Here is a 22,192-nt window from a genome sequence, read left to right as displayed (position 1 = left end):
AGCGGCTGGGCCCGTGAGTCATGGCCACTGAGCCTGCGCGTCCGGAGCCTGTGTTCCGCAACTGGAGAGGCCACAACAGTGAGAGGCCTGCGTACTGCAAAAAAACAAAACAACTGCAGAAATTATCCCTAGAAGATTGCTGCTGACATGAGTTGCCTTTACAGTCAACGCAATGAGTTCTCTATTTTTGTTTTTTATTCTCTTTATAAAGGTTAAGGGCTCTGACTCTCACTTTTAACTGACCCTTAAGAGTTATGCAGTTTGTACGTCCTACAGACTGACAGCTGCTCTGCTGATTTGCAGACCCTAAAATACTGGACTATCCCTCTTTAGGGTTCTCTCCCCATGACCATCTTTACACAGAGTTGGTGCAGGCAGCTATTCCTCTATTGTAGTTTGCAAGTGCAAGAAAGAGTTTCCTATATAAAAAATAGAAAAGGAAAAAAAATCCCTGGGTCTCTTTCATGGTACATGAAGTGAAGCTATTGGAGATGTTTGCTTTTGATGTGATGGCCTGACTAGCTCCAGGAGTTTATTAAACACAGATACTACTGCAGAGGTAACACTTTAAGTCAGAGAGACATAGGGTGTCAGAATTAGAAGTGCCCTGAGGTAAACTAAAACCCCATGGGAGAAGTGACTTCCCAAGGCCACAGAGGAAGGTGGTGACAACCTAGATCCCAGGTCTTCTTCAAATCCATCACTTTTCCACTACATCATGGTTCTCTGGCATGTTCACAGGGGTTAGCTTAACAGACTGCTTTTCAAATAAGAAAGGAAGAGCAAGTCAAGGCCAGGTTGACTTTGATGAAGGAGATGGCAAAAGGAAGGCTGAGAAGGAGAGCACAGCTTGGTAACGGGCCATATAGGATGTTTTGGACAGTTAGGGCTGTGGGCATTGGTGGGATGCGGGCAGGGAATAGCAACTAGCTGTTTGATCTTTGGTAAGTCACTTAACCTCTCTGAGCCTCCGTTTCCTCATCTATGGTAATAACCACATGGACTGGAAGTAAGGCAGTGAAAAATTCTTTACACATATTCCGATCTTCACAACTTTATAGGGACCTCTCTTTTGTACAGATGAGAAACTTTTAGTTTCAGAAAGGATGTTGTCTTAGTCTGCTCAGGCTGCCGTAACAAAATACTATAGACTGTGTGGCTTAAACAACAAACATTTAATTCTCACAGTTCTGGAGGCTGGTAGTCCAAGGTCAGGATGCCCGTATGGTTGGGTCCTGGTGAGAGCCCTCTTTCTGGTTTGCAAATGGCCACCTTCTTGCTGTATCTTCCCATGGTAGAGAAAGAGATCATCCCGATTTTGTCTGTTCTTATAAGGGCATTAGTCTCATCATGAAGGCTCCACCCTCATGTCCTAATTTCCTCTCAAAACCCCCATCTCTGGGGACTAAGGCTTCAACATATGAATCTTGCGGGGACACAAACATTCAGTCTATAGCACGTGGTAAGCTGCCCAAGAATACATAGCACATCGTGGCAGAGCTTGGACTTGATCCCAGGTTAGTCAGACTTCAAGGCCAAGGCTCATTTCCCTGGACCCATAATATCCTATTTGAGTTAAAAGTGAGGTCAGTGACCTTCAAGATCCTTCATGCTCTAAAATTCAGCACTATGATTATGCTGAATCCCTGAACCCTGATTAGGTCAGCTATTGTCCCTGAATACTGTAAATATCTTTCAAACAAATCTAACAAGCTGAAGTCTTGATGTCTGTTCTGTACAAAGCTTAACACATTGTGGACCCTCAGCAAATATTAAAGAATGGGACAGACAAATGGCATCCCTGGTCTTCAGGGAGTAATGAATTCTCCATCTTTGAGAGTCACTCCACTCATACTCTGAACTAAGCTCTCCCTTAGAGCCATAATGGCAGGAAGAAACATTCTTTTTCACGCAATGGAATTGCTTAGGTTAATTACTAGTGGATATATTTGGGTGTTTGAGAAACTGAACATCGGCTTATAGATTCAGAAGCGATTTAGTCTATCCTTCTAGGCAAATCATTCTCTAAAGATGATATCATTGTTGGATTATCCCAAATACTTGACCATTTACCACCAAGAGATCTCGTTTATATCCAATTTAGAGATCCTTGGCTACAATTTAATCCCACATCCACATGCTATCCACATGTTTGAAAAGAACATTTTTCATAAATACATTCAGCTTAGATTTAAATACATGTTTTCTAGGGCTTCCCCGGTGGCGCAGTGGTTGAGAGCCCGCCTGCCGATGCAGGGGACACGGGTTTGTGCCCCGGTCCAGGAAGATCCCACATGCCACGGAGGGGCTGGGTCTGTGAGCCATGGCCGCTGAGCCTGCGTGTCCGGAGCCTGTGCTCCGCAACGGGAGAGGCCACAACAGTGAGAGGCCCGCATACCGCAAAATAAATAAATAAATAAATAAATAAATAAATAAATACATATTTTCTGGATTTTTTCTTTGCAGCAGTTATGTCTGAATTTTATTTTACTTTATTTTAAATAATTATTTTTGGCTGCATTGGGTCTTCGTTGCTGCGCGCGGGCTTTCTCTAGTTGCGGGGAGCGGGGGCTACTCTTTCTTGCGGTGCACGGGCTTCTCATTGCAGTGGCTTCTCTTGTTGCGGAGCATGGGCTCTAGGCACGTGGGCTTCAGTAGCTGTGGCACACGGGCTCAGGAGTTGTGGCACACGAACTTAGTTGCTCCATGACATGTGGGATCTTCCTGGACCAGGCTCGAACCCGTGTCCCCTGCATTGGCAGGCGGATTCTTAACCACTCTGCAACCAGGGAAGCCCTATGTCTGAATTTTAGAAGCTAATACCAGGCCTGTCTGGTTTTGCTTCACATCTGTGACTTACATATGTAATCATCATCTTGCCTTTCTGGTTTTTGTATTAGACTTAGAATTTTTCCTAAATAACTGCCCCATAAACTCTCAAAGTTACCTAATTAGTGATTATACTTTGCAAATGAAGAAGAGCATTTCTCAGCTAGTTGACTCAGTTAGTTAGAACAGGATGCTAATAATTAGGCCACGACCACAGGTTTGGGCTCTGTGTGGGCCAATTAGTAAGTGCAGGCATCTCACAAAGGTGTGGCAGGTGTCCCAAAAGGGACCAGGTGAGAATGCGGATGGCACAACAGACAGCCATCCCCACTAGAAGTGTGGCTACTGAGTCAGTAACACTGCATTAGGAGTGCAGCACATCTTAAAAGAGAACAGGGGGAAAGAGGATGGGAGGAAGGAAGGGAGGAAGGAAAGGGAACGGAAGGGAAGGGAAGGGAGGAAGGCAACAAATAATTGTAGACAAGTTCATGGAGATAAATAGTAAAGGAAGAATAGCAGAAGGAACCAGAACCTGAAGCCTGGCGTGACCTTTAATCAGGGCTCTTATTCCTAGCAGGCTGTGAAGCAGCTTTGTCTTTACCTGCTCAATGGATCTCACAATGCTGATGCACTGCTTTAATTTGGGAAGGCTTTCTCTTGAGAGACATGACTTTTCTTGCTCTAAGTCTAAAGTGCTCCCAAGTGTGGCATTCTCCGTGACAGATGTACTACAGTTACGCTTTAGCTGACTCCAAACCCATAGCTTCCCCGTGCCTGAGTGGTCTATTTGATGTCCAAGAGTATTTTTCCTTTGAGAGCAGGTCTTTACTGGAATATCACCCAAGAAGGTAGGGAGGTGTAATCCCTTTGTTCTAAGACAGCCACCGTTCAATTCAGTAACCCCATTTCCACTGCACGGCTATCCTTTCAAAAGGTCTTAAATGCATTTGCTGTTGTATGTCAATGCCCTAGACCTACCCCCTGGAAGGGCACTGTCCAAGAGAGACTTAAGAGTCCTCTCCTTTCTAAACTTCTCCCCAAGATTGCTCCAATTCCACATGACTCTCCGTAAAGAAAAGAAATTTCAAAACTAGTTTAACGTTACCAAGGAGAGCAGATCCTCCGGCGAATCTCCTGTCCATAGCTGCGCTTCCTATAGGAATCTCAGGGTCTTGCTGTCAGGATCAATCATGTGACTGGCAGGACCAGCCAGCTCCATACATGTCCATCTGTGATTATTTTGCATGTCTGTTTCTCACTGAGGAAGCACCGCCATTCTTCTCTGAATTCTAACCTTCCCACCATCTTCTTCTTGAAGGAAGGCGGAATCGAAGCCACAGGGCCGTTGCTGTTGGAACATGTGCCCCTTGTCTTCTACCAGGAGCTCCAGCTCCTGCTGCCAAGGGTGATGTCTGCAGAAGGAGGCATTGCTTCTCTAACTCCCTCTTGCCTGTCCAAGAAGAAGAAATTTGTTTCCATCTACCAAACAGTTTGCATTCTCTCTTGGAGCCTTGATTAGCTCAGAAAGGGCTAGAGTCTTGGAGAGAAGGCTTTCTCCATTGTTCTTATGCCTATAATGACTCTTAAAAGTACACAAAAGCTCACTGCTATAAAAGTCTGCTTCTAAAGTTCAAGGAAATTACCCTTTTCAAACTTAACACTTGCTTTTCAGCATTTTTACTTGAGATGACAGTCTAATTAATTATTCCACTGTCTGGAACCTAAGAAAAGAAAAAGAATAGGAAGGTGTTTTTTTTTCCCCCCTTGTGTTTGCTTATTGTGCTTGTATTGTAAATATATCTCTTGGCTTGTTTTTCTCTTAGATAGTTTAGTAAAGACAAAGCATGAACAATCTAACATAGTAATACTCAACACAGTGCTGTGGAACAATAGTCATTGATAAATTAACTGGGTCTTTTTTTTTTTTTCTTTGAGTTCCGTGAAAACTCTTCAAAATGCAAAGAGCAATATAATCCTATAATCTGGTAAAGATGGGCTTATACACCTGAAAATGTTGCCATATTGAAGACAATCTGTTCCTTAAATCCCTAAGCAAGAAACAATCAGCACTGTAAGTTGATACCTGGTTGACTGAGGAGAAGGCAGGACCTGAAACATCTATGCCCCTCACCCCTCAGGCCATTAGAATCATTTAGACCATGGGGAAGAATGTCTATTTTTCTAGTGCCAGAGGTTTCAATAATGAAATGTAGAAGTTTCACAGAGGACAGTGACACAACAAAATTTCCTTTTCCTTTTTTTTTAAAGGGGTATGTGTGACATATATTGCTGTTGTCATCCAAATCTCTTCTGATTTTATTTTTAAGTAGCATTTATTCAGTTTTTTTCATACAGAAAAGTATAAAGAAGAAAAAAACCGCCCAATCGTCCCATTCTTAGAGAACCCCTCTTGACATTTAAAAATAAAAGTAGTATGTTTCATGACTTAAAAAACTCAATCAGTACAGATAGGAACAAAGTGAAAAGCAAACGTTTCTTGGTTTTAATTGTGAGATTTCAGATTCTATCTGCCTGGGGACAGTTCCAGATATGTCCCTAAGAAGGGTCCAGATTTAAGAATAAAAGAACATATGACAAGAGAAACCTCAAAAGTGGCAAGGGTGCTAACACACAACATAATGCTCTTTGTAAAACTCACTCCTGGGTATTCAAAGAAGGTGGCAGAAGAACTCCAAAATGCTAGAAATGATGACCTGTTAGAAAGTCAGAAAAGACAGGACAGCTTTGATGGGCTTATCTGAAGTTGTCACAGAGATTGCAAAGAAAGGCTTCATCCTATTTTACAGGATTGGTGGATGACTTACGAACAAGAAAGCAGTGACACGCTTCCATCCATGCATGTGTAAAAAGTAAATCATAGAGATGATGGGGTCAGCTGACCATATCAAAGTGAACTAAATGCATAATTTTTATATGAGTTTCTTACATTTTTATAAGAATGATAATAGCTTTGAGCAACCTCTAAAATATCTTCTGGCAACGAGTTTTATGATTATATAACAGCCTGACTTTCCTATTACGACATGTATGTATTAGAACTAGGATCCGTATCCTCCCACCATCAAGTAATAAACGATAATGTGGTAGTGTGTGTCTTGACCGTTCATTTATAGTAGATTGTAATTATATTTCATCTCTGCTGACACTTGCCTTCCACAGGCCATGAAAGTGACAACACCTTCTAAGGCTCTGAAATCACCATGGGATTATGACTTTTTTATTTATAATGGTGCTGTAGACAAGACAGCCCCAGACTTCTTAGCGTTCAAGGAGCATTTCAGTTTGTCTTGGGGAAGTATTTTTTCTCTCTTGGAACACATCGAGAAGTTTCTCAGGAACTATGCGATACCAGAAGTCAAAATAAAAGGGAACAGTTTAGTAGCGCTCCTTCCAGAGTTTGAGCTGAAGAATAAACTTACCAGATACGACTTTCTCTCAGTGTTAGAGAACCCAGCTCACATCCAAATGATGTTAAATCTTCCCGGGCAAAGATACAAGGGCCGAGATGGAAAGACAGAGGCTGCCATGAAGATCCAAGCCACATGGAAATGCTACAAAGCAAGAAGATTCTTCCTTGTTTATCACCGGCAGAAGTGGGCATCAGGTGTGATCACCGTTGCGTGGCTCTTACATCGCCATAAGACCCGGCTGAGGAAGCTCCTGAAGGAATCACGTGAAAGACACCTGGAGAATTTCCGCGTTCGAGCCAAGGTATACAAGGCTGCCAGCTGTTAAGGCAGACCTCTTTTTCTAAACATTTCTTGCTTGAACGATTGCAGTAAGTTGTCTCTTTTTCTTTCCTCTCTCTCTCCAACTCCCCTCCCCACCAGCCTCCCTCACCTCCACTCCCTTTAATGTACAAAGCACAAATCCTACCCTTGTCTCTACATCATATTTTAGCCCTAATCAGGAATCTGGCTTCTGTGCCTGCAAAATCTGTTGCAATTTTTCTATAGAAAAAAGTCCCTTCGCTTTGACTACGGTCGTTCTGTCAGAAAATCAATGTTTTAACTGCATTACTTTTTCTCCCTATATACACCTTCTGGCGCTTTAATTTGCTAGGAAAAAAAAAATCCTCTCTTGTCTACGTTGCTGTCACCACTTTGTCAGAAAGTATTTAAGTTTGCAGACAGCCTTTTAATTAGTGCTCACAATTTCATTTATGTTTGCTTTCTCTTTTTTTCATTCATATTCTGTTAATTAAGTGAGCTGCCTCTAATCTTCCCCTGCCAGTAGCATCATGTAGCCACCTAATTAAATTAATTGGGGAAGATGTTTTAAGTATGTAATTAAATCAATTAATATAATTTATGCCTGGCTTAACTGTACAGTGGAAAAACAGCTGAAGTTTGACTAGATGAATCCACTACAGCTTCCTGTCACTGATCAATGCTCTTCTTGATTTTTAGCATCTGGCAGCCAACTGGAATCGCATCAGGACCTCCAGGAGGACTATTATCCATATCCCATCATTAGGTATAACACTTTTGCCTGCAAATCTTTCAGCAACCTCTATTACCCACCACATTATGGCTCCTTGATTGAGTTCAAGGAAGGCCCCTTGTTTTATTCAAATTGGTCTCGGCAGGAAAACGTTCTCGACATGATGAGAGTAATAACACAGGGCCCTCACTCGAGACGGCGTTTAATTTGGGGATTAAGCAAATAAAGTCATTATGTGGGGGCTGCTATTCAGTGGAGAGGTGATTTGCTGTAATTCGCTTTCATCTGTATGAAATGAGCTAAAAAGTTGTATTTTTTTCCCCTGAAATAACAGATAATGTTTTCGATCTTCTTTAATGACAGAAGAGCACAGGCTTGTGAGTGTTGTTGCTGTTACACCAATAAGCCAGGATATTGCTTGTACACTGTTTTTAATCAAATGTGCAGTCAAAATGATAAGCTACATTCTCTGAAATTATTTAGTTCTAATTACAAGCAGATGGGATGCTTTATTTGCACCTAGGGCGCCTGAGCAAAAGGAAATGCTGTGTGAACAAGAATAATTAAGAAGTTGAATAGTGTTTTTTGCGCTTAAATAATCTGCAGTTTCATGTTAATTAGCACTAATGTAATTATTTAATTACATTTATGAATTGGGGAACCTAAAAGCTGTTGTCTGCAACACAGTGGTAAAATAGGTATGCCAGAATGACATTGGGAATATCAGAAATGTGCACTGGAAGTTCTTTTAAAACATGAGCTGCTGTCAAAATGTTTGGGATTTGTTTGCATATTTGTTTTGTGTTGTTTTGCTTTTTATCTACCTAGTGTGTTAAATTTCCTTGGTGAGGCCAAATTTCCCAAGCTGACTTAGTAGAGTTTTGACAAACAGTAAAACTCATTGAATCTTCATATTACATATTAAGGCCTTTTAAGTAGAGCAACTCATTAAGTGATCTATTGTAATAGAATTCTGGATTGCAATTTATTTGTGCATACATGTTTGGGTACTTACACATAGTATAGAAACTAACACATTTAACAGTAATATGAAGAACAAAAAAAATTTTTTAATAATTATGTAAATATATTCCCTACAAAGGGATAGACTCAAAATCATGCTAAAATCTATGAACCCTTAGTCGTACACTGAAGAAATGTCATTTCTTATTTTAAGAATTCTCAGTGGATTTTCAAAGTGCACTCTCCATGAGGCATGTATATTACATCATACAAAGATGAAAATTGAAATAAAGTTAAGACAAAGAGAAAAAAATTATGTAAATATAATTAAGATGATAGGTTAAATAAATAAAATATTAGTAGTAACAAAGTAATGCAAACTTTCTTAGATTTTAAAGTACTTACATCTAAGTACTTATAGAAAAGTTAAGAAAATACTTCAGTTGCATAGAGCCTTTTAGGTTTGGTCTTTTTTAAGGCTCACAGAAGAAATTAGTTCCTCCTTAGTATGTAAGTGAGGTAAGACAGATCTGAATTTCACTCTAACTTAGGCTTTTGTTTTGGTGGGACTATTTTGCACACAAAATTAGCTCACACACAGAAATTGCACTTGTAATTGATTGCAACCAGAGAGGCTAATTGCAGACCCAATTAACTGACTTGAGTCCTTAGAATAAGGTGCAAAAGCCTTTTGCTTATGCAACTAATTGTGGACCTGACCTGATATTATGTGGGAAATTTTGTTTTGCATTCTCTGTTTTATTCAGAACTAGAAATAGAAACAAGACCCCCACTTTGTAATGTTGACAAGCACAAAGGTATTATAGATCCAATTTCCACACACTTCTTCCCTCCTGTACCCTGTACTGTACCCTGTACCTGTACTTCTTCCCTCCTGTACCCTGTACCTGTACTTCTGACTCTAAATCCCCAAGCAGTCAGCTCTGCAGGGAAGCCTGATAGAAACAGGCCTCCAAAGAGGTCAAATAATGAAAGTAACGGTTAGTGATATAAATTGGTTAATAAAATATAATTTAAAATGAAGCTGTCTTAAAATTCCAAAAGAGCTTGCTGAATATAAATTAAGTAGTAAAATAACCTGGACAGAAACTAGAATTAGAAAGCATTATTTTAAATCTGAGAGTAAAACTAGTTTTCTTCTAGATTACTCATACTCAGTTTAAATAAATACGTAATAAATCTGAAAGTCTTCCCTATTGCAGTAACTTTTGTTTGTTAACAACATAATAACCCATTTTAGGTAAGCAAGAAAAATTGCTAATCATGTATTTTCTAAGAGATAAGAACAAGCTCAGATATTTTTCTCAACTGAGTATTTAAAAAGCCCAATTTCACATTTTCAAAAGACAATAATACTTGGGCTTTGATCAAATTGTATTTGTTTCTAAAATTTAAGCTTTAGGTTATGAAATGACTTGTGGACATTAAATTGCATTTAACTAGCATTAAACTGTCATCTGGTACCTATTCCACAGGCATAATTCTCAAACCATACCTTTTTAAAAAAAAATGATTATGGCACAGTTTTTTCTTATGTACCACTTCCCCTGGGAATACTTGAAGACGATTTCAGCTAGCCATAACATGGCTACTTTGTCACCTGCACTGGAGACTTACCTACACAATTCATGAAAATAGAAGTGGATGAAAGTGAAGCAATTTTTTTCTCTAAATACATGCCCCCCCCCAAATCTATTCAATATAGTAATTTTGTTCCCAGAGTTGAGAGGGATTCACTAATCAAAATCAGTTGGTAGGAATGTAAGACTCAGGGACGCATTTAACACAAGTTGCAGCCTTGTCCTCTCTTTCTACTTCCGTAGGAAATTTGTGATCAAATCTGTTGTGGAATTGGCCCCAGAAATAATGACACCATGCACTAGCCAATTGGGGCTGCACTAAGTTATTCGAACCCTAAAAATGAAAGCTTAGTAGCTGATAACTACATAATATATTACAGTTGTAGGCATTGGTTATTTGTTTATACAGTGTTGCACACACAGGAGTAACTGCATTCTCCAAACCCACCATCACAGGAAACACGGCCTTTCAGCAATGTTTTTGACCACAAAATATTTACCATGTATTTAAAAATCTATGGCTTAATGATACGAACATGAAGACAATTATACATTACAGAGTAACCACCTCTTTGAAAGGAGGAATTATGAAACATGATTGGCTGTTACATATTTTGAGAAGTATTCTCAGATGTAACCAAAAGTTTTAGCTATTTTTAACCAACAGAGGTAGGATGTTGTTGATTAATTGTCCAAAGAAACAGATTGGCCTTGTAATTTTATAAGATGATAAAAAGAAAGTCATCCTTTCCAGGTTATATAGGCTGATCTCTTAATTGTATATTGCATATTTTTATCATTTTTATTAATGAAATATAATTATAATCAAAAAAATCTACCATGGCTCATAGCAGGAATAGAATAGTAGGGTCTATTTTAAGTAAAATCTATCAGTCAAATTAAGAAAGAACTGCAATGAAGAATCCCAATTCCCCTAGAAAAATCAGAGGTCTAAATAAAACCTACAAACTAATTCTGCTTACAGTTTCTTTGCCCAAGTTACTTCCTCCACTTTTAATTTAACCCCTGTGCTTCTCTATTACAATGCATCATTTGCTACTACACTTAAACTCAGTGGCATTTTAAAATATATTGACATTAAATGAGATGTGCCAAGTATGGGGCTCTGGTCAGCCAATTAAACTCCCAGTGATGACTTTCCTCTCTCACTTCTCATCCTCCTCTAAAATACAAATAGAGAATGTATTGAGGTGGGATTTCCTCTTTTCTCTATGTGATCTTTTATTTCATTGCCAATTGATTTAATAGCAAAAAGGAATGTATATAGTTCAGCCTCTTTTTTTTCCCAACTGTGCATTATTTCAGCAAATTATCCTTGGGGTTAACACAGTTCGTGGTCTCCAAGATACTCCATTCCATAAAATTGTGGGTCCTGTTATTACAAAGTTCATGAAAATGTTTTTCTGTTGCTCTGTATTGTCACAAAAGCCTAAAAGATAGAAAAACTAACTTCTATGCACAACTGCCATACCCCAAATGCTCATGAGACAATTCCTTCGTAACCCCACTCCATTTCACCAGAGGGTAAGAACTGTGCTCGCCTCCATTTGTGAACAGGGGCAGGGTGGAGGACCAGAGCCCAGAGGGTTATATCTGGAATCACATTTTTACTGTGCCTCCAAGCACACTGACCCCTTTCTACTTTCCCATTTTGAGTTGACAACTCAAAGACGCGAAGATTCTGTTCCTTCCACCTCAAGGCTGGGAAATCAGGACTTTCAGTCAAATCTTTGCAGTCTTCAACATGTATTTTGGCAAGTAGGATGGAATCCTCAGTTCAGTTATGATATTGCCACATTAGATCTTTGAAACAGATGTATTGCCAAGATCTCCCAGACAGCAGTTCCAGAAAATCCAGGTCTTTGGGGATCAGGAACAAAGTACATTTAAAACTTCCAAATTTCTTTATAGCCCAAATTAAAATGAAAACATATTTCTATTCATCCATGTTGCATTCATCCAAGTAATCCAAATCAACACTCATTCACTGGTTAGATCAGGGTTGGCCCCAAGACCCTGTAATATTAAATTACCCAGTTGAGCTTGATGGTGTACCATGAAATATGGAAACAGCACTGAACTGGATGTCAAATGACACCAGCTCCTGGGCTTTTGATGAAATGATTAATATTAGGATATGATCTAAAAAAAGTATTGCTTATACTAAGATAAAATATAATCTTTTTCATCTCCTTCATTCTCATAAAAAATATTAAAATTTGTGTTCAGTGGTCCTCAAATTTATACTTGTAACAACAATTGAAGACCCTACAGAGCGTTGGTTTACATAGGTTGTATCCGTCTATATTTACCACATTAGAAACTAAAACTGAGAAACTTTAAAAATATTGAATTTATTTTAAAATAACAATACTAAGCACGTTACCAATGTTCATCTAAAAAACATATTTTTATTTTGTAAAAACCGTTTCTTTTCCAAAACAAAAAAAAATTGGTGAGGGGCTTCCCTGGTGGTGCAGTGGTAGAGAGTCCGCCTGCCGATGCAGGGGACACGGGTTCGTGCCCCAGTCCGGGAAGATCCCACATGCCGTGGAGTGGCTGGGCCCGTGAGCCATGGCCGCTGGGCCTGCGCATCCGGAGCCTGTGCTCCGCAATGGGAGAGGCCACAGCAGTGAGAGGCCCGCGTACCGCAAAAAAAAAAAGAAAAAAAAATTGGTGAGAAGATCCGCACTGGTTGACAAGTTTGCAAATCTCTTAATAGAAGTTAGTTGGATTCTCCTATCTATTTCTGCATCCAATCTGTTGCAATATGTTGTTTTGGTTGAAGCATATGAAGAAAACCTGGCCTCATACAGATAAGTATTTGGAAAAGGGAGGTATACTTTATATGTTTTACAGCCTTTTCAGATAACTGTGTATATTCTTCTTTGATTTTATACCAAAACTCAACAAGGATAATTTTTAGGAGTTAGTTGCAATATGGAATCCGAAATCAATAAACTTTTTGTATTTTGTGGGAAGATAACATTGAAAAGGGGAAATGTCATCTTAGTATTATTCTGAAAAGAGTTTTGACCTTCCATGCCCCCAGTCCTTTGGAGGGTCCCTCAACCACTCTTTGAGAATCACTGGCTTTAGTTGCATGCAATGCTGTGCCAGTCACAGACAAAAAGTTTGAACAAGAGAAAGTCTTCACTCTTCTGAAGGAAAGGCTTTCAGAATGACACAGAATCCATTTGGACAGTTTGGTTTGAGAATGTTTTCAAAACTCAACAAAGATTTGAGTTAAGTCCTGTGTTTTCTATGTCCTCATCACAAATTTCTCTAATTTTTCTCAGAAGTCCCCAAAAAACAACTCTCAGTTTTATTTTCATCAAATTGGCACTGGATGGACTATATAAATAACCCAGATAGGCCTCTCTCTTGCTGTATCTCATTTCCTATCTCAGTATCTTGTGCTTTCACACTTGCACAAGTAATTAAAACCATAATGTCTAGATCACATTTCTCTAGATGACTGCAGTATGCTGATCCGCAATTGTTTGTGAAGTATGTTCACATGTTCCCTAAATTTTTACTATTAGAGTCCAAAGGTTAGCTAATGGTTAACTTTTTATGAATTGCAACAATTCAAGATTATTTCTAAAACAATATTACTCTTGCTCAGCTTGCATCTAGTATGCTTTCTTGAGTGGAAGAGAAAGGGATGGAGTTACAGCTACTGCTGTTGTAACCCTGTGTATGCCCCTAGGAGTGTGTGATGCATTTGAACATTACCCATCACACATATTCAAATGGGGAAAAGGTTAAGAATCACTGCTCCAGTCCATCAGACTGAGGCATGGATGACTACCATCTCAGGCCAGGGTGATCAGATGAATGACAACTATGTGGTAACTGGAAATCTGTTATTAACCCCTTCTCTGCCTTAGGTACCATTGTAAGGAATAGGACTTGGAGACAAAATAAACTAGGAGTCAACCACAGAGTAACAAACAGGGTTCAAGAACACTTGATTTTACTGCAACGGCAGAGGCGTGTCACAGAAGCACCCATAGTCCCAAGGAGGCATGGTCACTGAGCGTGGCCTTGCTCATGTTCTTAGGTTTCTGCAGTTGCTGTGAAGGAAAAGCCAATCCTAGCAGGACTGGTTTACTGGGTTGCAAAGAGGCAATTAGCATCATCTGATAAGCGTTTGTGTGGGAGTGGGGATAGGGATGGGAAAGGAGATGAAGGCAGAAATGAGGATGGAGAAATGGTAGCCAGTAACCATTAATGAGCATCCTTGGTTCAACAGAAGACCAAAAGTATGGTAGTTGGATAACTTCAGAGAGACAGCACCCGGGTACCCTTCTTCAGTGTGAAGCAGAGGCAATAATATTTTATTTATTTATTTATTTATTTATTTATTTATTTATTTATTTATTTATTTTTGGCTGTGTTGGGTCTCCATTGCTGCGCACGGACTTTCTCTAGCTGTGCCGAGCGGGGGCTACTCTTTGTTGCGGTGCTTAGGCTTCTTATTATGCTGGCTTCTCTTGTTGCGGAACACGGGCTCTAGGCGCACAGGCTTCAGTAGTTGTGGCACGTGGGCTCAGTAGCTGTGGCTTGCAGGCTCTAGAGCGCAGGCTCAGTAGCTGTGGCGCACAGGCTTAGTTCCTCCGTGGCATGTGGGATCTTCCCTGACCAGGGCTGGAACCCGTGTCCCCTGCATAGGCAGGCAGATTCTTAACCACTGTGCCACCATGGAAGTCCCAGGCAATAGTATTTTGAGGAAAGATGGAACACTCTATCAAACTATGAATATTTTGCAGGCGATGAAGGTGGCATAAGGAAAGAAGCTGCGTTCTTCTCTATACTGATAAGAGAAAGTACCCCTTTATGCCAGTGCTGTTTTATTCTATGCTGATGAGGACCTAGAAAAAGCTACAAATCCCACTTACCATTCTTTGAATTCCTCAGAAGTTCTCCAGATCAGAGAACCCAGTTTCATGAGTGTTGTAAGGAGAGGAGGGAACGATGAAAACACAAGAGAGAAAGGGCTAAGAATTTAAAAGACAGATTCTTTGAGTAAGCTCTTCAGGCACGTTTCATTGACTCATTTGACTGGCGATATCACAGCGTTTCTGCTCCAGTGGAGCTTACAGTCTGGCTACAGGAGCCAGAGTGATGCAGTGGGGAGGAGAAATGTACAACAAACAAGTAAACAAGCCAGCAAAGAAACCTGTAATGACAAAATGAGAAAAGTGTGGTGAAGAGAGGGTGCCAGAGAAAGACAGTGAGGGGAGACTGAGAACCTTCTTAGAAAAGGGTGGTCAGGCACACCTGATGGTGATTAGGGCCAATCAGCTCCATAAGCTAGAAGAACAGTACTTTGATAGCTCAAATAATTTGCACACATAATAATAATAATTTCTCTACATTTCAGTGAGGTTCCTTTTGAGAATTTAAGTCACACTCAGCTGAGGTTAGGAAAGAAATAGTAAAACAACAATATTTACTGAGTGCTTATTCTGAACTCTGATTATGGATCTCCGTCCCCCATCCCCCATCTTTCAATTACAGGTGAAAGAGGAGTAGAATGTCTGGGGGGTGGTACTTATTGGGAGTAAGGGAAGGTAGACAGTCATAATAGTTTTCTATTGCCCTCTGACCAGATACCACAAGCTTAGTGGCTTAAAGCAATACACATTTGTTACCTTACAGCAATAATTTTGTAGTTCAGAAGTAGGAAAGGGGCTAAAATCAAGGTGTGGGCAGGGCTGCATTCCTTCCTGGAGGCTCTATGGGAGAATCTGTTTTCTCACTCTTTCCAGCTTCTAGAAGCCACCCACAAAGGAATGAACAGGGAAAGCCCGGGGCCCCCTTCCTCCATCTTTAAAGGCAGCAATGTGGCATCTCTGTGCCTGTCTTCTGTAGTCCCTTCTGTAGTCTGCCTCCCTCCCCGACTTTTAAGGACTTTTATGATGACACTGGGTCCAGCCCAATAATCCATGAGAACTTCCTTATTTTAAGGTCAGCTGATTAGCAACCTTAATTCCATCTGCAACTTTATTTCCCCTTTGCCATGTAACTTAGCATAGTCACAGTGTCTGGGGATTAGAACATGGACATCTTTGGATGGCCACTATTCTGTCTGACACAACAATTGGAAATGAAAGTGGGAAAAGAAAGCAACTATACTCCAATAAAAATTAATTTAAAACAATAAAAGTGGGAAAAGAGGCAAAGGCCCTCTGTCCCTTCTGGAGTTCTCTGCTCACTCTTGGAGAGTCATCTTCTCTCTTGCTTGACGTAACCATATTTGTCACAAGAGCTAAAGACATAGTAGTTGAACTACATAATAATTTGTAGGTTTATGTTATCTCGGACAAGAAACAACACACTTGTCCTGAATTTCCTTATCTATAACGGGACAAGGTTGAAGTAGATGGTTTCTCAAATCTCCTCTGGTGTTTCTAGTCTCACCTTTGATATATTCATGTCTTTGTAGATTATATTCCAAATTATATTCCAAAGTGTATTATATTCCACCGGGCATGTGTGCTGAACTCCCCAAGGCCACAACATCCTTCTTGACAGCTTCCTGGTTAAGTCACTGTTGTATTTAATATATGCTGCCGGCATCGATGAGGTCTTCCACCCAGGAATCAACACGTGTATTTTGTGGATGTACAAAACATAAGAATAAATCTGACGTTTAAAAAAATTGACTCCTAACTTCTGCTCTGCTGATAGCAATGTGTCTTGCATTGTATCTTGCTCATGTGGAATGATCTGTTGCTTGTGACAGAATTTGCTGTTGCTGTTACAAGCTTTGGAAGTACACATAGCTTGTGACATTAAAATATCTTCTGTTTACACAGCACTTTACGGTTGACAAAATGTTTTTCTATTTTTTGCTTCATATGATCCTCTTTAACAATGTCCTGAGATTAACATACAGTTCTTTAAAATGGGTGTACTTGTAGGGTTAACTGAGTAACCAGTTTTATCATAATCCTGCATAATCATAATTGGGTCTTCGTTGCTGCGCGCGGGCTTTCTCCAGTTGCAGTGAGTGAGGGCTCCTCTTCATTGCGGTGCGCGGGCTTCTCATTGCGGTGGCTTCTCTTGTTGTGGAGCACGGGCTCTAGGCTCGCAGACTTCAGTAGCTGTGGCACGGGGGTGCAGTAGTTGTGGCTCATGGGCTCTAGACCGCAGACTCAGTAGTTGTGGCTTACGGACTTAGTTGCTCCGCAGCATGTGGGATCTTCCCAGACCAGGGCTCAAACCCGTGTCCCCTGCATTGGCAGGTGGATTTATATGCATCCTTGATCAGGGTAATAGAGGTACTAAGTAATTCGTTGGAAAACTGACCTCGAGTAATTGAAACACGGACTTTCTCACATGCTGCATATGTGGCAACAGAGTGATGAGACATCCTTTATATTTTAAATTGGACATCATTTTAATGAGCTATCTCACACTGCCTTTTATCTTTACTTCTGAAAGGAAATGTGTTCATAGAATACGTTCATAGAATGATTAATGCACTTTTCTTAATCATACTTTATTCTCTAGGCATTTTCCTGCCTTCTTATAGTCTTGATATATGTTATTCACAATACATCTTCCTAAACACTTATCTGAGTATAGATAGAATTATACCTAGGCAAAATCCCAAGAGTTACAATATTGCAACCACACATCAAGATGGCATTGTTTGTAGCTGTCTATATTAACTTTCATATGTGGATGAGTTCCCAAAATTATTTTAGAAATTAATAATTTTTCAAAAATAATTCAAACAGCCCACGTATCCTTCTGCCTTTTTAGTTCTTAAGTTCATCTGCATAAAGCAAGAGGGAGACTTTTAGATGAATTGTAAACTCATTTAATTTCCAGACATTGTCTAGTGTTTAAACCCTAACATCAAAGCAAAGAGCCAATTATCAGAGTTCATTTGATCTGAAGCCCTGTTGCCTGAATTGCTATAGTTTTCCTTATGCTGAAAAGGAAATCTGTGTCACATCTCAAAGATGTAGTTTTTAAAATCACTTTATCTATAGCAGTTTAACTTGAAACATGTGTTTGGGCTCACTAACCACAAGGAGGCATTGAAGCATCTATTCAAAATGTGAAAAGCAATTTTATTTTTTTAAAAGTTACACCTACAGCTGCTGAGTTTCATATAAGCAATTATACTGCTTGTGAGTATGCATGCCTTTTAAGTTCATGTTTTGGTCCACGTTCATTTTTTATTTTAACCCCTGCAATAGCAGAAAGTGTTGCCGCTGCTGTTGCCATTGTGGAAGATTTGGGGACCGTAGTAAATCCATGTGTGCTTTCCTTCTGCTGTTCCAACTGACATGAAGGAAAATGGTGGGGCTTTCATCGGTACTGACAAAGTAACTGCATTAACCTTTATTGTCCTTTAACGTTACAAGATCTTTTGACTGTGTGAACAGAAGCATATTTTAGTATTTCGAATTACTTAAATACATATTCTCAACAGTAAGAGTTTTAGCTGAAATCTGTGTGTCAGTTGAGAGTGATTCCAGGACACATCTTCAAAATGCCACATAAGAAGCATAGGACAACCCTCAGAATGGCAGAAAATATTCGCAAATGAAGCAACTGACAAAGGATTAATCTCCAAAATATACAAGCAGCTCATGTAGCTCAATCAAAAAAACAAACAACCCAATCCAAAAATGGGAAGAAGACCTAAATAGACATTTCTCCAAAGAAGATATACAGATTGCCAGCAAACACATGAAAGGATACGCAACATCACTAATCATTAGAGAAATGCAAATCAAAACTACAATGAGGTATCACCTCACACCGTCAGAATGGCCATCATCAAAAAATCTACAGGACTTCCCTGGTGGCACAGTGGTTAAGAATCTGCCTGCCAATGCAGGGGACACAGGTTTGAGCCCTGGTCCAGGAAGATCCCACATGCCACGGAGCAACTAAGCCCGTGCACCACAACTACTGACCCTGAGCGCCACAGCTACTGAAGCCCATGTGCCTAGAGCCCATGCTCCACAACAAGAGAAGCCACCGCAATGAGAAGCCCACACACTGCAACAAAGAGCAGCCCCCACTCACCGCAACTAGAGAGAGTCCATGTGCAGCAACGAAGACCCAACGCAGCCAAAAAAATTTTTTTAAAAAATCTACAAACAATAAATGCTGGAGAAGGTGTGGATAAAAGGGAACCCTCCTGCACATTCTTGGTGGGAATGTAAATTGATACAGCCACTATGGAGAACAGTATGGAGGTTCCTTAAAAAACTAAAATTAGAACTCCCATATGACCCAGCAATCCCACCACAGGGCATAAAACCATAATTCAAAAGGAGTCATGTACGACAGTGTTCATTGCAGCACTATTTACAATAGCCAGGATGTGGAAGCAACCTAAGCGTCCATCGACAGATGAATGGATAAAGAAGATGTGGCACATATATACAATGGAATATTACTCAGCCATAAAAAGAAACAAAATTGAGTTATTTGTAGTGAGGTGGATGAACCTAGAGTCTGTCATACAGAGTGAACTAAGTCAGAAAGAGAAAAACAAATACTGTATGCTAACACATATATATGGAATCTAAAAAAAAAAAAAGGTTCTGAAGGACCTAGGGGCAGGACAGCAATAAAGACACAGACGTAGAGAATGGACTTGAGGACACGGGGAGGGGGAAGGGTAAGCTGGGACGAAGTGAGAGAGTGGCATGAACATATATACACTACCAAATGCAAAATAGATAGCTAGTGGGAAGCAGCCGCATAGCACAGGAGAATCAGCTCTGCTTTGTGACCACCTAGAGGGGTGGGATAGGGAGGGTGGGAGGGAGATGCAAGAGGGAGGGGATATGGGGATATACGTATACGTACAGCTGATTCACTTCGTTATACAGCAGCAACTAACACCACAATGTAAAGCAATTATACTCCAATAAAGATGTTAAAAAATAAAAGGCAAAAGAACAAAAAGCCAATATAGTTTTTAAACCTGAGCATAACTTTCTTACGTGCTCTTTTGAACATTCATGTTAAAATTTCCGAAACTTTTCCCGTGTTTCTATAATTCTGATTCCCAGAAGCTTTGCTGATATTGAAAAATATGAACCTCTCTGTTGCAGAATATGCTTCTCAGCACATCTTCCAGAATTAATGCTTAATCCCCTGAGAAGCAAGGACCTCATTCTTAGGAGTTGGATTGTTTCTGCGAGATGCTTCAGAGACAATTCTTTCCTGGAAATGTGGACCATGACACTGTGAAATCCTACTGTGCCATTTTGCCATGTTGACTTGCTCTTTCTGGGTTTTGACATCTGGTTTGCCTTTTAGGATATTCCCAGCCTGTGCGACAAAATATTGACGACTTCAGCACGCAGCAGAACATGCAGCTGGGGAGGCTGTGTGACATCTTAGGTACAGTAAATACTTTTACACAAATGGCTCTTTGGAATGTTTATCAGTGGATGTTGATTAAACGTTCATTTTTTGCTTTTTTTTCTGTACAAGGAAAAGGCTTGGACTTCTAATCTTCTTGCAGGGCAATTGAATGTTTTGTTCCAAAGAACAGATTTATAGTGAAGTCAGTTGAATAAACAAATGACATTTTAACCAATTTACTTGGGCAGTTTTCTAATTCTCTTTGCTGCAGGCTTGAATAAGGATGTATCTCCTATAGCCCCAACTCTTCTTCATTTACTGAATCTGGCAGTGAATGAAGTCAACATTATATATTTGTGTCAATATTGTCTATTATATTATCTGAGGAATGGGTGGAAGGTAACAGAAATGAAAAGCATTATGTTTTCATTATAAGAATAAGAGGGAAATGAAGATAGATTTTTAAAAGAAGGTTTTATTTAAATATATATAATCTAGTTATGAGAAAATAGGAAGTACCTAGTGGAAGGAATTATTAGAAATACAGACCTTGAGTGATAGACACATCTTTGTAAGAGTCAAGTTCTAATATTGGTTTGGTCAGTTCTAAATCAGACACCAACCAGGGGCCAAGAAGGAAGGATAAAAGAACTCTAGGCTTTGGTTGACACTGTTTGAGGTGAGGTTTAAAGAATAAATGTTTCAAAGCCTAAGTAATAATATTGAATCAGTGTGGGAAGTCCTGGCCAGAAATTCAGGGTTAAACGAAAACTAGAATTTTTTAGTTACCAAATAAGAACTTCTTTGTTTTGTTAAAATATAATTGCTTTGGCCCTTATTTAAGCAAAACAAGGAAGAATTTTAAATTATCAATGACCAATTTAGCTGGCTCCCTGGAATGACATACTTTACGTGATTCATATATATTTCAGCATCATTATTATTTTATAAATGCCATTTGGTAACAAAAATACATCAGTACTAGAAATTTACAGTGTCCTAAAATAATAATAGGGTAATTGCTTTAATCTATTATCTAGGCACTAATGTTGTTTTTCAACCTTACCAAAAAAAAATTTAATGACTTAAGATTGATTTGTTAGTGCTGAGCTATTTCAACTAAAAACCTGACTGGGTGGAAACCAATGAAGTGCAGCAGAGGGCTGACTTTGCTCTAATTTATTTGAGTAATTTTTTTCTTTAGTTTTTTATATACCTTTCTATATATAGTCCATCACCAAAGAATTTCCTTACAAAGGATTCTTATTAATAATGAGAAGACTTAAGAGTATTAGGTTTCTATTTTAAATAACTCAATAATTCAGTCTATGTCTATCTGCAATGGAAAATTTTGCTAAGATGAACATTTCTGAGAGATTATTAACCAAATGCCTTTTCTCGGTACACTATCTTCATGATAACAATGCAATCCTAAAACCTCTTCAAGAGAAGTAATAAAAGTGTAGAAGTAAGTGAGAAAATAGAAAAAGTACTTGCTTGTGAAGTAAAAATATGAAGAAACTAGGAAAATTAGTGATAATTTTATGGAAGAATAAATGATTATCTTTCTTTAACTTGTGTTAATTCCTAGTAAAGGGTGTTGATTTTTCTGCTTATTCAGGGGAAACAAAGGTAATCTGATCACATTAAGACTTGTTGTTTGGATACTGGCTGTGAAGTCAGGGTGTCAGGTGGAGAGACCTCAACAGCTTGTATCTTCAATTCCTAGATGAGTTAAGCAAGAGGGTGACTGATGTTGACTACTGACTAACAGTCAAAACAATCTTCATCTTCTTCTTAATTCCTTTCCAAAATCACCTGTCAATTAATTTTGAACATTTGTTGATTCACAATCAAACCACCCTAATACTGGATATTACTGTTAGTGATTATAGTATTCCTTTGCCAGAAATGAACGGGAAAGGTAAAATTAGTAACATGATTGGTTATCATTTACA

At 39.3% G+C, this 22,192-nt stretch overlaps 1 protein-coding gene across 1 annotated transcript in view; it reads left to right on the top strand.

Annotated features, from left to right (window-relative positions):
• Positions 1–22,192, top strand: part of IQCH (IQ motif containing H) — a 213,425-nt gene that overhangs the window by 109,816 nt on the left and 81,417 nt on the right. Inside the window, exons 9-11 of the mRNA XM_030875171.2 lie at positions 6,010–6,561; positions 7,260–7,326; positions 20,187–20,270. Of these exons, the coding sequence (XP_030731031.1) occupies positions 6,010–6,561; positions 7,260–7,326; positions 20,187–20,270 (703 nt within the window). The remainder of the gene's footprint in view (positions 1–6,009; positions 6,562–7,259; positions 7,327–20,186; positions 20,271–22,192) is intronic.

This window comes from Globicephala melas, chromosome 2, assembly GCF_963455315.2.
Source record: "Globicephala melas chromosome 2, mGloMel1.2, whole genome shotgun sequence".
In the NCBI taxonomy this organism is placed as follows: domain Eukaryota; kingdom Metazoa; phylum Chordata; class Mammalia; order Artiodactyla; family Delphinidae; genus Globicephala; species Globicephala melas.
This window is presented reverse-complemented; position numbering and strand designations above follow the sequence as displayed.